Genomic DNA, 17,178 nt, shown 5'->3' with positions numbered 1-17,178 from the left:
CCATCTAGACTTTACAACAAAAAGTCTAAAATTGATAGCTGTATTATTAATATTAGAAGTACTTTGGCATGGTGATATACTGATGGAGACTTGGGTTATTTCGGCTGAGTAGACTGATCCAACTGTTATCACCTTAACTCATCTTTTGAATCATATAATTAATTAGACAAGAACAAAACCAATCATGGTAACTTACAATCTAAACTGTTCAACTCTCCAGTATGGTCCCTTCAGTGTCCAATGGAGTGCCAACCACATGTTACACAAGTTGTATACAAATCTACACCCAAAGCTGATGCTATGGGGAGTGAAATACCTGAACTCTGGGACTGTATGGGTTGTCAGTGAGGTTCACACAAGCATCTTCAGACCTCATACTCTCTCTGTTTTTGCTTCATTCTGCTACTGTATTAAGTGTCATGACCCTAAATAACTATGCGAAGGAAAGGTTTGGTTTCAACTTACATTTTTTCTGATAACAGGCTATCATTGAGGAAAAGCCAAAGGAGGAACTTGGAGGCAGGACTTCTTATCACTCTGCACGGCACTGCTTCTGAACAAGATACTATCTCACAGTTAAAGAAACACAGCAAAGGCCAATGACGATACTGGTTGATATTTGGATCACTCACTGACTCATGCTTATCTAGCTCTTCTTATACAACACAGGAACACATACTCAGGAAATAGTGCTGCCTGTAGAAGGATTGACCATGCTCAATCAACTTAGCAATTGGAACAAACCTACCAACAAATATTCACAAGTCACTGTGATGTAGGAATCTCTAATCCCTCATTTGAGACCTTCTGGGGTGCTTCTGGTCTGGTTAATGTTGAAAGTTAAAGCTCACTAGGACACCATTTGAAGCCATAAGGAGAAAGATTAGTTCAGTAGTTAGACATGAACCTGAGTGGAATTTTCAGTTGAATTGAAATTTTGTGCTCAAGTCCTATCTGTTGTTGCCTTATTTTATGGATTTTCAGGGGAAAGTTCCTGTTGGAGTCATTCACTATCAATTTCATATATATGTTTATTTAATACTGCATTTCTCTTCAAATTGCATAGGTATAGTAATATAAAATTTAGCCACAGTATTTACAAAACATGGGCTGTCAGTTGAAAGACTTGATATACAGTTTTATAAAAAGGCAGAACCACATTATATTTCCTTTGTCTGGTCTTATGGTTACTTTCTATTACCTTATGACCAACTCAAAAGTTGATGGACCTTGAATGGAATTGTCATACTTTATCATTCATTATTACATGCAAAAGAAAGTAGTGCAAATAAAACTAAATATTTGGGTCCTGAATATTCTCCCACATTCGCTTCACCGTGCATATCAATACTCCTTTAGCAGGTCAAAAATATTACTGTTGCCATAATGACTAATAATGATAAATACACTCTATAACGTTGGTGGAATGTGGAGTTTCTGACAACTTGATAGTGCTGTATTGCTTGACCTGAAAGTTAATATTAATTCTTGACTCATCAAAATTTGTTTTTTCTCTTCCCAGGCACCTGCCACTTATGAAGCCCTGGTAAAACTGGAATATCTTGACATGGTGTTAAATGAAACTATGAGATTATATGCAATTGCTTATAGGATTAACAGAGTCAGTAAGAAAGATGCTGAAATAAATGGTGTGTTCATTCCCAAAGGGACACGGGTGTGCATACCTATATTTGTTCTTCACCGAGATCCAAAATACTGGCCAGAGCCTGAGGAGTTCCTCCCCGAAACGTATGAGGACACTGGAAAAGGAAGCCTGCTGAGAACCAGACCTCTCTAAGTATTCTAAGACACATCTTGCTAGTTACCACATAACTATAAATATTCATTATCTTGCGTGTGTGTTTGATTTTAAAATGTTTGTAGTGCAAAGCGATAATTATTGTAAAAACTACAGGCACTTCAATCAAGAAAATAATGACACTGCTTTACTTTATTTTGTTTTGAAGTCCTTTCAAAAACCTTAACATGAATTCCATTAACATCATAGTATCAGTGGACACATTTCTATGTGCCTCTAGGTATTTAAGAATTAGAAAAATATGAGATTTCTCTGGTGTTTAGAAAATCTGATTGTTTTCACTAACCAGGAAACACTACTTTATGATTTGTGCTTTTGTGTATGTATGTGTGTATATATAAATATAGCTCTACACTTTTAAAATTGTTTATGCTAATGGAGGAGATAGAGACAAAGGTCAGTGATAATAGAGTAGAGAAGCAGCTGTGTCTTTGCATACTATTTTACTTAATGACTCTTTGGAGGAAAGAGAAGGTAAAAGATTTGTGGAGGAGCTCAATGAGGGCAAAAAAAGGAGTCTTGAGAGAGAAAGGATGGTGGAAAAGAGAAAACAGTAGAGGAAGATGGGAATAAAATAAGGATGGAAGGATAGAAAGAAAGAAGAAGAGAGAATGGAAAGGAACAAAGATTTTCATTAATAACACAAATATTTTCCTTCTCCAATAAGCAAACCTCTGAAACAGAACACATCAAATGGGGGAAACATGAATTAAATAATCCACACTCACTCCAAATAGGGTATGCTAAGTGTTTTGTTTGTTATAAGAGAAACTCATGGATTACAGTGAGGAAATAGGAATGGGGTCTGCCATCCAGTTGTGGTGTGTGGGAATAAGAGGACCCAATTGCTGGGACCATGGCTTTTTGGTACCCAAGGCCACACCCCACATGGTCCAGCCTCTAAAAGGCTATTGGCTGAAGGATGTTACCCATCACTGCCCCCTATTGTCTAAATAAGAGAATTCCATACACAATATAAAACTATATACAATAAGAGCAGATATCAAGTAAAAAAATTAGAATCACAACCTGTATAAACAATTTTAAGAAAGAAACATATACTAAGTGTTTTAATAATTATTCTATCTTAAGGAGTTTAAATCTTGTATTAGAAATGGTTTGGCTAAATCATAAGAGGAAAGCAACTACAATTATCTAATCTTCAAGACCATCAAAGGCCTGAGAAGGGAGATAATATTACTTGAGTAGGCAGGAAGTGCAATCAGGCTGCTTCTAAAATGTGCAGTACATGACAGAGACAACTAGATACCAGGGCAGTCACCCAAAGTTTCATTTGCAATGTTGAAGCAGCCAACTTTGGTTAAGGCCAAGAGTAACTGACAGGACATTTTCAGAGACAGGAAAAGTTTCAAAACCATCTTACCCTGTCTTGGCAAGATTTGGCACTCTTTGTTCTTGTTTCCTACTTGTCCAGTTCAGACACCATACATTTTATCAGTGACCAAAGCAAGGGCAGTTCCTTGCCCAAAGGCCAGATTTGTCAAGAAAACAAGTTCCAAATGTAGTGACTTTGATGTTTAACATTATCTTGGGAATAGATAAGTGCTACCAGGAGAGATCATGTCTCAAGTCAAAAGGACCCTAAGTTATTTAAATGCCATGTTCTAGAGTTCTTTGAAGTGGTTGAATATTAACTACCTATGCAGAATAAAATCTCTATATATCTAAAGAACTGATTAGTCTAATTATAAGTATGAGAAACATGGATGAATATTGACCTATGTGAGTTAAAAAGTAAGACTTCATATTAGAATATTAAACAAACTTTAAACACTGCAACAAATGAGAACAATAACCTCAAAATGTAAACAATGTGTAAGTATTTTGATCAGAGGTAGAAATGTATAATGCAATATGTTAAATATATGCTAAAATTGTATCAATATACTAAATGTCTTAAACATAGGTAGAAACATGCATGCATACAATCTGACAAAATAACTTTGCATAGGTATACAAATATTGTAAAAAGAAATTGGAACATATTCAATATAACAAATATAATTTGAACTCGTATCAATATACAAAAATCTGTACCAATGTAAATTATCCATAAATAACAGCTCACAAGTATTCACTCTATTACTCACTATCATTATTATTATTAGTGTGAGTAAGTTCACACTTAATCTACCTATTATCCCATTGAATTTCCTTTTTTCATTTGAGATAGGGTTCCAATTTCTAGGAATTGAATAACTGCCTCCTGAAGAGGCCAATCTGGTTACCAAGAGGCCAATCTGGTTACCAAGATTCTGGAGTTATGATACTCACATTCCTTCAACTGCAATGTCATTTATACACTCTTAGCTTTGGTCTTTGATCATTTTTGGAAGTCTTCCAAAGTATATGTTTTCTATTTCCTACTGGAGTTTTTTTTTATTCATCCATGTCTATTCCATCATCCAGAACAATATGTTTTCTTACAGTAAGAACTGGATTGTTTAATTTTTCTGATGAAATTAAAACATGGAAACATGTTCTCCACAGTGACTAGGAATGACTTGCCCACATTTGACATGGGGGGCCTCTGGGCCCCCCAAAGGAGTTTCCCATTGTTATTTGGATACCCTGTCTGTCTTTTGTTTGATCTACATTCATTGATCCATTATTGGCCTCCTATATATACCAGAAGGCTGAGTCCTCTTATTCTTGCCATTCCTAAAGGAGACATTATTCCTAGGAATCTCTTGTCTACAGTCCCATGTTAGATGTCCTATTATGCCACAATTGGAATATTTGGCATTTTGGTGTCACCTCATAGCATCGGAAATCACTTCTTCTACCCAAGCCTCAGTACTATAATCAAATGTTTCAACATTCGTTTGTGCGAGATTCTTTCATCTATTGGTGAAAATCTGACCTTTAAAGGCTGAAGTATCCTCTTGCATTCTAAGTTGGCATTTTCAAAACCCAAAGATTCAATAAGTACATGCCTAGCTTCAGGGTTTGTTACTCCTACTTATACAGCCTTAGTTAATCTTTATAAGAAGTCAGTAAAGGGTTCTCTCTGATGCCTAATATATGATTCAATTCTCTTTCATGGTGCCTGAATCCTGTCCCAAGCATTTAAAGCTGTTGTGTTACATAACAAGGTGTGTTCATCATAGAGAGTCTGGTCCTGAGGATTGGAGTAATAGCCCTTGCCAAGAAGTTGATTTTAGAAAGTCTCAAATCCTTTTACTTTTCCCTGCTTTTCTAAAATTTCTGCCTCTCTCACCAATAGTATTTTCATTGTAGCTGGGGTCTTTCTTCTAGGATACCTTAGACTAATTGAAGCCAATTGTGTGGTATAACCTTATTGCTTAAAGCCAATATTTTTACCATTTCCCTAATGAATGGTAAGTGCAAGCCATAAGATACTATTGTTTGCTTAATATCCTTTAGGTCACTCATATCTATAGGTTGCCATTTATATTCGTTGACTTCCTTAGTGTATTTTGTACCAGATGGTTTCTCAGAGGAGATTACTAGATGAGCAGTTAAAACTGTATGTGAGTCATCCCTGATTTTTGCCCGTATTTGCAAGGCTAAATCCTGTGTTGTACCTTCTCCCCTGCACATCAGTTCCAATAATTTCCCCAATCATTTCAAATCTTTTTATCACTGCCTTTTTTAATGTCTACATCTTCAGTCCTTTGTGCTGTTTTAGTGGCCTCATTGATTCATTTAGCTTCTGGTTCTTATTCTGCATGTATGATTCCAAGGTATGAGATTTTTCCAGTAAAGATAATGTCTCATTCTTGTATATTATTTGGATGGTGTGCATATTGCCTTCCTGCAGAGATACCTTATCCATTAATCTATCATAACTTCAACAGATTCTGATTGTTAAATTTAACAGTATGAATTCTTTCAGATAATTTCTCAGCACTCATTGACATTGATTGGATTTGGTCTGTCAAATTAATATTATCCTTTTCAACAGTATGAATTTTTTCAGTTAGTTGTACATTAGTAGTCTGTAAAGATTGTATCATTTCTATAAAAGTGTTTTCTTGACTCTGTTATCAAACTATTTTCTTAAAGATATAATATGAAAAATAAAGCTAATTACCAAAATCAAATAAATGCATAGATAAGGAAATTCACATAAGCCTTTCAGAATGCCATCCATAGTACAAGCAAAATGCTTATTAAATTTCTGAATGGTAATATTGCCAGTAATCATAAAGCTTTGAAATTTTACAATCTACTAATCACCCTAGGCAAATTCAGTAAACTGGAGTAGGTGTAATATCTTTATTGGCCAGAAGGTGTCACAGTTGTAACTGTGTGGCAGAGGGACTGAGCTTCCAGGGGTCCCACTATTGGTTCTGCACAGTGTCCTGCACTGGTTCCACATGGGCTGTCACTTACATAGATATTGAAAAATATGCTCTGTTTAACAAAATAAGAACAGTTATTAAGGGCTCACAATGTGAAAAAGAATGGCATACTGCTGTGGGGAAAATTGAGGTCCTGTGCAGTGGCAGGTAAGTTGTGGGCGGGGGTGGGGGAGAAACATGTGAATGTGGACTTGGCCCCATGTTGGGCAGTCAGATGAAGCAGAACACGTCTGAAGGGGGAATGCTAATCAAATAATTTCAAATTAGCTCTGAAGAGAGTATACTAAGGTTTTTCTATATTAAAAGGGAAACTCATGGGTCACAACAAGGAAATAGGAATGGGGTCCAACATTCAGGTGTGGTGCATGAGAAGAAGAGGGCCTGAGTCGGCAGGACCATGGCTTTTTAGTACCCTAAGCCATTCTCTACTTGGTCCAACTCTTCAAAGAACATTGGCTGAAGGATGTTACCCATTAAATCCTCATCTTAAGTGTTATAAAAATTCCTTCCTCCTCCTTCATGCTACTTTCTGTGATGTTTCCATACAGTGAATACCACAATGTCTTTAGTACTTTGAACTGTAAAGGCACATTTACTCTCAATATGTCATCTTCAAATGTCACATAAACAGTAGGAGATCCATTACTGCTCAGGCAAATAACACATCTTTTCTTTATTGATTTTTATTGAGCACTACATTTTTCTCTGCTCCCCTCCCTGCCTCTCCTCTCTTCCCTTAATCCCTCCCCCAAGGTTCCCATGCTCCCAATTTACTCAGGAGAGCTTGTCTTTTTCTACTTCCCATGTAGATTAGATCTTTGCAAGACTCTCTTAGTGTCCTCATTGTTGTCTGAGTTCTCTGGTATTGTGATTTGTAGGCTGGCTTTCTTTGTTTTATGTTTAAAAACCAACCACATATGAGGGAATTGTCTTTCTCGGTCTGGGTTACCTCACTCAGAATAATGTTTTCTAGCTCCATCCATTTTCCTGCAAAATTCAAGATGTCATTATTTTTTTCTGCTATGTAGTACTCCTTTGTGTAAATGTACCACATTTTCCTTATCCATTCTTTGGTTGAAGGTCATTTAGGTGGTTCCCAGGTTCTGACTATGACAAACAATGCTGCCATGAACATAGTTAAGCATATGTCCTTGTGACACAATTGAACATCCTTTGGATGTATACCCAAAAGTGGTATTACTGGGTCTTGAGGAAGGTTGTTTCCTAATTTTCTGAAAAATCACCATCCAAAGGGGCTGTACCAGTTTGCAATCCCACCAGCAATGCAGAAGTGTTCCTTATTCCCCACAACCTCTCCAGCATAAGCTGTCATCAATGTTTTTATCCTTGGACATTCTTACAGGTGTCAGATGGAATCTCAGAGTGGTTTTGACTTGCATTTCTCTGATGGCTAAGGATGTTTAACATTTCCATAAGTGTCTTTCAGCCATTTTAGACTCCTCTGTTGAGAGTTTTCTGTTTTGGTTTGTACTCCATTTTTTACTGGATTACTTGTCTTTTTTGATAACCAATTTTTTGAGTTCTTTGTATATTTTGGAGATCAGACCTGTCTGATGTGGTATTAATGAAGATCTTTTCACATTCTGTAGGCTGTCGTTTTGTCTTGTTTACCATGTCCTTTGCTTTAATGTAAAATAAAAATAATCTCCCCAGGCAATGAGTGGTGGTGCACGCCTTTTAATCCCACCGCTCAGGGAGGCCAAGGCAGGTGGATCTCTGTAAGTTCAAGGCCAGCCTTATACACAAGACCTAGTTTCAAAAAGCCAGTACATACAGTAGAAACAAATCCCAGTGCCTTTACCAATGTCTTCTCGGTCAGCCCCCATTGTCAGCTGCATTCAGAAAGTCTGGTTTGTTGACAGGTTCGCTCAGTCCCAGTCCAGCTGGATTTAGTGAGCTCCCATTAATCAGGTACACTGTCTCAGTAGGTGGACCAGCCCCTCATGGTCCTGACTTCCTTGCTCATCTACTCCCTCCTTCTGTTCTTCAGCTGGACCTTGGGAGCTCAGTCCAGTGCTCTCATGTGGATCTCTATCTCTATTTCCATCCTTCCCTGGATGAAGATTCTATGGTAATATTCAAGATAATCATCAGTGTGAGTTCAGGCACCCTCTCCTATGCTGCCCAAGGACCTAGCTGGGGACATCACTGAAGACACCTGGGTTCCCCTCTTAACCAAGTCTCTTTCCAACCCTAAAATGGCTCCCTTAATGTAGATATTTTTATTCCTGCTCCTACATCCACCCTTCCCCAAAGCTCTCCCTAATCCTTCCCTTCTGTCTTCTCTCTCCCCCTCTCCCCTTCCTCACCCCCACCCCTAGCATCACCCCCATGCTCCCAACTTTTGCCTGGTGTTATTGTCTGCTTCCATTTTCCAGGAGGATTAATATATTCTTTTTGGGGTTCAAATTGTTATTTCACTTCTCTAGGCTTGTGAACTATAGGCTTAATGTCCTTTGTTTCTGCCTAGAGTCCACTAATGAGTGAGTATATACCATATTCATCTTTTGGGGTGTGGATTATCTCATTTAGGATAGAGCTTTCTATTTCCATCCATTTGCATGCAAAATTCAAGATGCCATTGTTTTTTTTACCGCTGAGTAGTACTCTAATGTGTATAAATTCCACACTTTCTTTATCCATTCTTCCATTGAGGGGCATCTAGGTTGTTTCCAGGTTCTGGCTATTACAAATAATGCTGCTATGAACATAGTTGAACAAATGCTTTTGTAGCATGATTGAGCATCTCTTGGGTATAGTCCCAAGAGTGGAACTGCTGGATCCTGAGGTAGGTTGTCTCCTAGTTTCCTGAGAAACCACTATAGAGTGGAATTGCTGGATCCTGAGGTAGGTTGTCTCCTAGTTTCCTGAGAAACCACTATACTGATTTCCAAAGTGGAAAGTCTCTGTTTTTATGCCAATAGCAAACTGTTTTCATTACTGTAGCTCTGTAATAGAGTTTGAAGTCAGGGATAGTAATGCTTCTGGAAGTTCCTTTATTGTATAGGATTATTTTGGTTATCCTGAGTTTTTTGCTTTTCCCTATAAAGTTGATTATTATTCTCTCAAGGTCTGTGAAGAATTTTGTTGGTATTTTGATGGGGATTGCATTGAATCTATAGACTGCCTTTGGTAGAATTGTCATTTCAACTATGTTGATCCTGCCAATCCAAGAGCATGGAAGATCCTTTAGCTTTCTGGTGTCTTCTTCAATTTCTTTCTTCAAAGCCTTAAAGTTCTTGTCAAAAAGATCTTTCACTTCCTTGGTTAGAGTTACTCCAAGATACTTTATTCTATTTGGGACTACCATGAAATGTGAAGTTTCTCTGATTTCCCTCTCTGCTTCTATATCCTTTGTGTATAGGAGGGCTACTGATTTTTTTGAGTTGATCTTGTATCCTGCAACATCACTGAAGGTACCTACCAGCTGTAGGAGTTCTTTGGTAGAGTTTTTGGGGTCACTGATGTACACTATCTGCAATAACAAAATCTGCAAATAACGAAAGTTTGACTTCTTCCTTTCCAAATCGAATCCCCTTGATCTCCTTATGTAGTCTTATGGCTATTGCAAAAAGAACCAGCTCTTTGTTTAATTGATTCTTTGGATTGTTTTCTGTGTTTCTATTTTGTTGATTTCAGCTCTCAATTTTTTTCCCATCTTCTACTCCTCCTGGGTGAGTCTGCATGTACTGGCTTTTTGGGACCCTAATCTATTTGGATGCACAGCTTTCTAGGCCTGGATGTAGCAGGGAGGGCCTTGGACTTCCCACAGTGCAGGGTACCTTGCCCTCTCTTAAGACTGGAACTGGAGGGAGCAGGGTTATTGGGGGAACAGGTTGGGAATGGGAGGAGGGTGGAGTAGAAATTTTTGAATGGAAAAATAAAAATAAATAAATAAATAAATAATCACAAGTAATTGTTAAAATGTTTCCATATTTAATAAATCTAAAAATATAGGATAGAAAATTATCTGGAAATAGTTACAAGGTTTCTTAAATAAAATGACTTCTAAGATAGTATGAAATATAACAATTATAGATATTAAACGTTTCTTCCAAAACCAAGTTTATTAATCTATTTTTAAAAGTAATCAAGTTTTGATTCCTCTTATTCTCCTTTTATTTTATTTTTACTTAACACTCATATATATATGAGTTTAAATATGTTAATTTACATATATTTGCAAATATATGTAAATTTACATATTCAGGTTTATTGTACTTAAAATAAGTCATCATATCTCTTACCTCATGAAATTAATGCTTCTAGTTGCAACTAGATCTAAAGTTTGCTCTTTGAATAATTTTGAAATATATAATGAATATTATTAACTCAATATCAGACAGGATATTAAATCTCAAATACTATTCTGTTTAGCTGCGATCTTACACTTTCTGACCACCAGCTTTGCAGCTTGTCTCTAGGTTGTGCAGTTCAACTCTCCAGCTTGTATATCTTTTCAGGTTGTGTGCTTGTAGAAAATCATTCTCTTTTTGTGACTGGCTTGTTTATATTTGGGTGAATGCCCTGTAGGCTTACTCATGTTGTTAAAAATGACAGAATTTTCTTTACCCCTTAAGGGTGAGTTATTTCTCATCATGTGTATATACTACCTGTTCTTTATATACCTATCCTCTTGGGGGACATCTGGAATGCTTTTGTACCTTGGCATTGGTGAATAATGCTGCTATCCACACCGAGGACAGTGCAAACAGCTTTCTGACTTACTAATTTCATTTTCTTTGGGCATATGCCCAGAAAGGGTATTAGCAAATTCTATAATTATTTGTTACTTTTATGAGCAACCTTCATATTATTTTGCAAAATGATAATACTAATATATATTCCCATAGCCTATAGGATTTGCATTCAAATTATGCCAACAGCTACATCTTTTCGGTAAAAGTCCTTTTCATATGTTTAGGGAAATATCTCATTGTTTGTTTCTTTGTAGTTTTAATTTTTATTTATTTATTTGTTGGCTCAGGAGACCATACTCAGAATATTGTAAATACTAGGCTAGTGCTCTGTCACCATAAAGCATCACATGTCCTATGTGGTCAATGGTGATATTAAACACCATTTAAGGTAGCTTTTGGCCATTTGTGTGTCTGCTTAGATCCTTTTTCCATTTAAAAATTGTGTTTATGCCTCATTTTTTGGGATGTTTAAATTTTTGTTTCATTGAGCTGTCTGAATGCTTGACATATTTTTGACACCAGTCCCTTCTTGGTTTTATGGTTGTCCATTTGTTTTTTCATTCCATATACAGGAGTTAATTCTCTGTATGATTCATTATCTTTATTTTGGACAGTCCTCTCTCTCTCTCTCTCTCTCTCTCTCTCTCTCTTTCTCTCTCTCTCTCTTTCTTTCTCTCTCTCTCTTTACCTCTGATACAATCTTACTTATTTTGATTTTGATTTTTGTGTTTTGGGTGGTGCAGATTGCTGTGTCCTAAAGCATAATCATTGTCCAGACCAACACAGTAGAACTTTTCACTATTATTCTTCTGTGGATGCCCAAAAATTTTAGCCTCCTCTTCCCTCCTTTCCCCTCCATAGCCCTCTAAATAAACATCCAACTTCATTCTGCAAAAAAAAGAGCCTGTTCCTGGACAGGCTCCAAAGCTACAGAGAAACCCTGTCTCGAAAAACAAAACAAAACAAAAACACAAAAAAACTCATGATGAATGAAATGAAATAACTACAACACATTTGGAACAGTCAACACACTGTAGTGTCCTGCATAATCCTTACTTTGGGTTGTACATTAAAACTACAACATAAACATTTTACTTCTTGTGGACTTGATGTGATGTTTCATTATTTTGTGTTCTTGTAAAATTGTACCAACAGATTCTCCAAGAAAAGCAAAGATGCAATCAATCCTTATGTATACATGCCTTTTGGGAATGGTCCTAGAAACTGCATTGCCATGAGGTTTGTTCTCATTACCATGAAGCTTGTCATTGTCAAAATCTTGCAGAACTTCTCCATGGAACCTTGTGAAGAAACACAGGTGAGGCAGAAAATATTCTCTTTGGAAAAGTTTTTATTTTAGGTATTTTCATAAACTGGGGCTTCATTTATTCTTAAAAATGTTTTTTCATCTCTAATTAAAGCTTTCTCTATTCAATGATCTGTCTGAAGTCATGTGTGAGTTTTAGGGTCCTGAAGTATGGAGCAATTAGTCCATATCTAAATGTAAATGGTAATATCATATAAAGTCAATGAAGATATTTTTATATGATTATGTATGATATTATTGGATTTGAACAAAAAAATTTCTTCTTTCTTACTAGTGTATATCCATTTTACAAAATAATGGTTTGGTTTATAGTGTATTCATACATGATTGTACCATACTTAGAACCAGTTATTAAATAGTGTTTCTGGTTAACTACTATTGTGGACATGTCTTATCTCCAGAAGGTATAAGGATCACCTTATGATGCCTGTATCACCTCAGATACTAGAAAACCCTTCACCCACAGAATGACTTTTAAAACTCCACAGTGATTTCCACTTATATCCATAGTCAAGAATCACTGGTTTTAAGTATTATTCATGGATATAAATTACTCCTTTACTAAACCATTCTGACCATTTGTCCTCACATTTTGGGAACTCTAGTATAGACTAAACAACCTCCCTTTACACTTTTACAGTAATGTCCCTTCATTATTTCTCATCCTTCAAATTCAAAGAAACCATGTCCCAACCCCAATAACCATTCCTAGCTTGTCTCTGTAAATTACTCTTGTCTTCTAGTAATGGTTTCTGTATGCTGTCATTGCCCCTGGTAACACATTAAGTACTACATGTACTTCTCTGTGGTATTTTCTCTATGTTCAGTATTCTTCTTGCTTTCTGAATCACTTGATTTTATTCTTTCCATTAACTGAAATTCTGACTTTAAGGCTAAAAAATTTCAGTGAATACATAAAGGATGTTTTGCAGCTGTTTTTTAACTCTTGGGTATACATTTTTAAGTTATTTTACCATTTAAAATTGAGAAAATTGCTTTTATAGATACATGTGTATATCTTAAATAATATTTTATTTATTCCCTAAGAATTTCATGGCAATTCATCCCAATATCTATAATTACTTTCCTACAATCCTCACTTCTTTCTTTCTCATTTTTAAATACATAAAGTTCAATTTTTGTCAGCCAGCTGCTCTTGGGTAAAGAGGGCCTTTCCTTAGAATCTGAGTGATTTAAGAGAGGCACTACCATTTAAATAAAACAGGCTCGGTTTTTTCCAGCAGCATAGGATAACAAAAGCTCATCGTCTAAGGATGGAACTGTGTTTCTATCCATACACATGCCATTCTGGCATTTTATATAGATTGTGGTTGTACGTGTCTTGTTAATTCTTTCATATTCTTGTGATTTCAGCTGTGCATGTGCTCTCTGTTGTTTTGTTTGGAAAACATGGTTTCTTGAGGTCAGACAACATTTCTGGTCTTAAAACTTTTCTCCCTTTTCTATGTACTTTTTAGGTAAGGTGAAACATTTAGAAACGTGGTACTTCACCATTAATTTAAATTGAAGTAATGCCAAATGGGTTTAATCTTATGACTTTTGTGTTTAATATACCTTGAATGTCAGTAGGTTTTTCTTCATGGAAGAATAGGAAGATAAGTTGGTCATCTTCTTTTTAGAGACTTGAAGACAGGCATCTTGATGGTCAGTATATGGATACTTTGCTTTGATGGAAAGCAAGTTCTAGTAACCCCTGATAAGCTCTAGTTACATACAAGATAGTCTTTGTCAAATTACAAGACAAACTATTTGTACATTCTTCTACTTAGATAAGAATATTGCTCTGTTGGAGATCCTTCACTTTTTAAACTAATGAAAATATGGTATAAAAATAAGGTATAAAATAGACTACAAATTCCCTAAAGCCCTCCCTTGAGTTCAGAATAAATGCAAAGTACTAATATCTTAGTGGTTCCAAAGTTTTCTTTCCATCATGAATTTCCATGTTTCAGTGTAGAAGGTAAACACATTGTTTAGGAGCAAGAGGTGTACAATGCAAAAATCACGATTATCTTTCCATTTTACTAAATACAAAATTTACTTTAGATCACCTTTAAATGCTGTTTTCTGTATACCCACAAATATGCTTTATAGAGTTCAAATTAGTGCTCCATTTAAAATGTTTATAACTGAGGAAGACATACCATCACAATTTTGTCTTGGCATGTAAGGAACGGGTGATGAATATTTACTTTTATGTGTGATAGATAGTAACATATTTTCTTTTTTCAGTTTTTATGAAGATAAATGTATGAGGAATTCAAAATATGTGTTGCTAAAAGTCATAAGTTTTCATTTATAAAGACATATTATTTATAGGAAGTAGTTCATATTTTCCAGGTTTGTATGGAACTTGCTATGTAGTTCAGCCAGCCTTAAACTTACATTCTTCCTGACTCTTACATCTTTGCACTAAGATCATGACCAAATGACAATACATGAAGAAACTACTGTTGTTCTTAATAAATTAGTTCTATTAGTCTTCTTGCATTTTTTCACTTGTTATTTACCAGTGTATTTTTTCAATTATTATAGATTCCCTTGAATTTAAGTGGTCAAGTACTTCTTTATCCAGAAAAACCTATTATCCTGAAGGCTGTATCAAGAAATGGGGTCAAAAATGAATACTGATTTGTCTCAAGTTCTGATAAGTTCTTCAAATATTGTATTCTAAACATCTGAGATTTTAATTCACTTCTGAAAAAAATCTAGATGAATATTTTATTTATCTACCATACTTCATGAATTGAGCATTCAGAATCTTTATCTTTCATTGTCTTGATAGAATTTCAATTATTGTGTGTAGAAAGAAAATTATTATTTAACAATGTATATGTTCTTTAATGTCAAAATACATCCATTTTCCCAGTGATATCTCATTGTGTTTTATTTCAATACTGATTAAGTTTTCTCAGAAATATCATTAATATTTTCTTTTCTATTATAAAATCTTTGATTTTTCCATTGTTGACTGAGTACTCCACTGATCCCATTTTTTGTCCTTTGAACTGCTGTAAGTTTAGGTGTTGACCACTGTCCACTGAACTATTTCTTTGATTAAGTCTAAGGGTTGCATTCACCTCTGGATAAAGAGATACATCTTTAGAAGGCAGTGTGATATAAAGATTAAAATAATATTAGAAGTTTCATTTCTGAGATTTGTGAGTTCCTCAACCATGGATTCTTGACCAGAGACCTAGTACCAGGCATGTATTTCTTCTCCTAGAGTGAAGTTAAATGCAATCAAAAGGTGGCTAGTTATCCTATAATAGTCATGTGACTATTACACTCATGAATTCATATCTTTACATACTGGTCTTTATTTCACAGCTAGGTAAAACTACTGATGAGTCTTTCTTCCAAGAAGTCTATCTAGCACTTTCTGGTATGATACTCTCTTGAAATCAAGGAGGAAACCTCATGATCAGTACTAAGTTGATATCCCTATAATCAATGTCTGTGAACAACTGATAGCAGCAGTCTCTCCATGGGAGTGTAGACTGAGTGTCATGGTGTGTGTGTGTGTCCTTGATGGGGTCTTAGAAAAGGAAAATTTGGGTATGGAAGATTCTGTCTGTAGGTCTGTTCCCCAGCAACCTCAGAGGGTCAGATACCAATGGCTACATAAAGAAATTGTCTCCTCTATTTATCTGTGCATACCTGAACAAACTTGAGATTTGACACTTTGCTGTTTTATTTTTAATGAAACATTCTTGAATTTTCTTTTCTTTTTTCCCTTCTTTAATATCTTTTTTATTTATTTTGCTTACCAACCACAGTTTTACCTCCCTCCTTCCCTCCCATTCCCTTTCCCACATACCTTCTATTTCTCCACCAATCCACTCCTCTATCTCCCTTAAAAAGGGTTAAGGCAAAAGTCAACAAATTATGGCATATCAAGTTGAGGCAGAATGAAGGTCCTACCCACTGTATTAAGACTGAGCATCATTAGAGGGAATAGGTTCCAAAAATCTATCTCATGCACCAGGGACAGGACATGATCACACTGCTATCAGTCCCACAAACAGACAAAGCTACACAACTGTCACACACATGTAAAGGGCCTAGGTGAGTCCCATGCAGGCTCCCAAGCTGTGGGTCTAGGATCTGTGAGCTTTCATGAGCTTGTGTCAGCTGTCGGTTTTCTCATCATGATCTTAAACTTCCCTTGTTCATATAATCCCTCCTCTCTCTATATAACCGGGTTCCTTGAGGTTGGCCCAGTTTTTGCTCGGCTGTGAATCTCTGTATGTTTCCATCATTTGTTGGTTGACAGTTCTATGATGACAATAAGTAGTCATCAATCTGATTACAGAAGAAGTAATCTAGTCCTCTTTAATTTTGGAATACCATCACAGCCAAAGAATCATTTGGTCCTGAAGTAGGATGAGTTGTTATGGCAAAAGGGTATACCGCATGACACATCATACCTCTTAAGGCCACTTCCCCAAATGAATATGTGATGGAGTGGTGGAAAAAATGGAGGAATGATTTTTTTGTTATCTTTTTTTATTTTGAGGGGGGAAGCTTCAACGGTGGATAGAAGAAATGGGAGGAGTAGAAAATGTGTGGGATTAGGGTTCATAATATGAAATTCCCTAAGAATCAATAAAAATACATTAATAAAAAGTTAAATAAAGTTTAAGTAAGTTGTAACTCACATTTCAAAAATAAAAAAGGCAATTACAAATAATGCTGCTATGAACATAGTTGAACAAATGTTTTTGTAGTATGATTGGGCATCTCTTGGGTATATTCCCAAGAGTGGTATTACTGGATCCTGAGGTAGGTTGACTCCCAATTGCCTGAAAAACCACCACACTGATTTCCAAAGTGGTTGCACAAGTTTGCAATCCCACCAGCAATGGATGAGTGTTCCCCTCTCTCCACATCCCCTCCAGCATAGACTATCATTGGTGTTTTTGATTTTAGCCATTCTGA

The 17,178-nt window shown here is 36.0% G+C and overlaps 1 protein-coding gene across 1 annotated transcript in view; it reads left to right on the top strand.

Moving 5' to 3' along the window:
- Positions 1–14,868, top strand: part of LOC125398824 (cytochrome P450 3A6-like) — a 57,388-nt gene extending 42,520 nt beyond the window's left edge. Inside the window, 3 exon segments of the mRNA XM_087898080.1 lie at positions 1,523–1,749; positions 12,045–12,207; positions 14,773–14,868. Coding sequence (XP_087754206.1) covers positions 1,523–1,749; positions 12,045–12,207; positions 14,773–14,868 — 486 coding nt within the window.
- Positions 14,869–17,178: the final 2,310 nt, after the last annotated feature.

Source organism: Myodes glareolus, chromosome 2 (assembly GCF_982192425.1).
Source record: "Myodes glareolus chromosome 2, mMyoGla1.1, whole genome shotgun sequence".
In the NCBI taxonomy this organism is placed as follows: domain Eukaryota; kingdom Metazoa; phylum Chordata; class Mammalia; order Rodentia; family Cricetidae; genus Myodes; species Myodes glareolus.
This window is presented reverse-complemented; position numbering and strand designations above follow the sequence as displayed.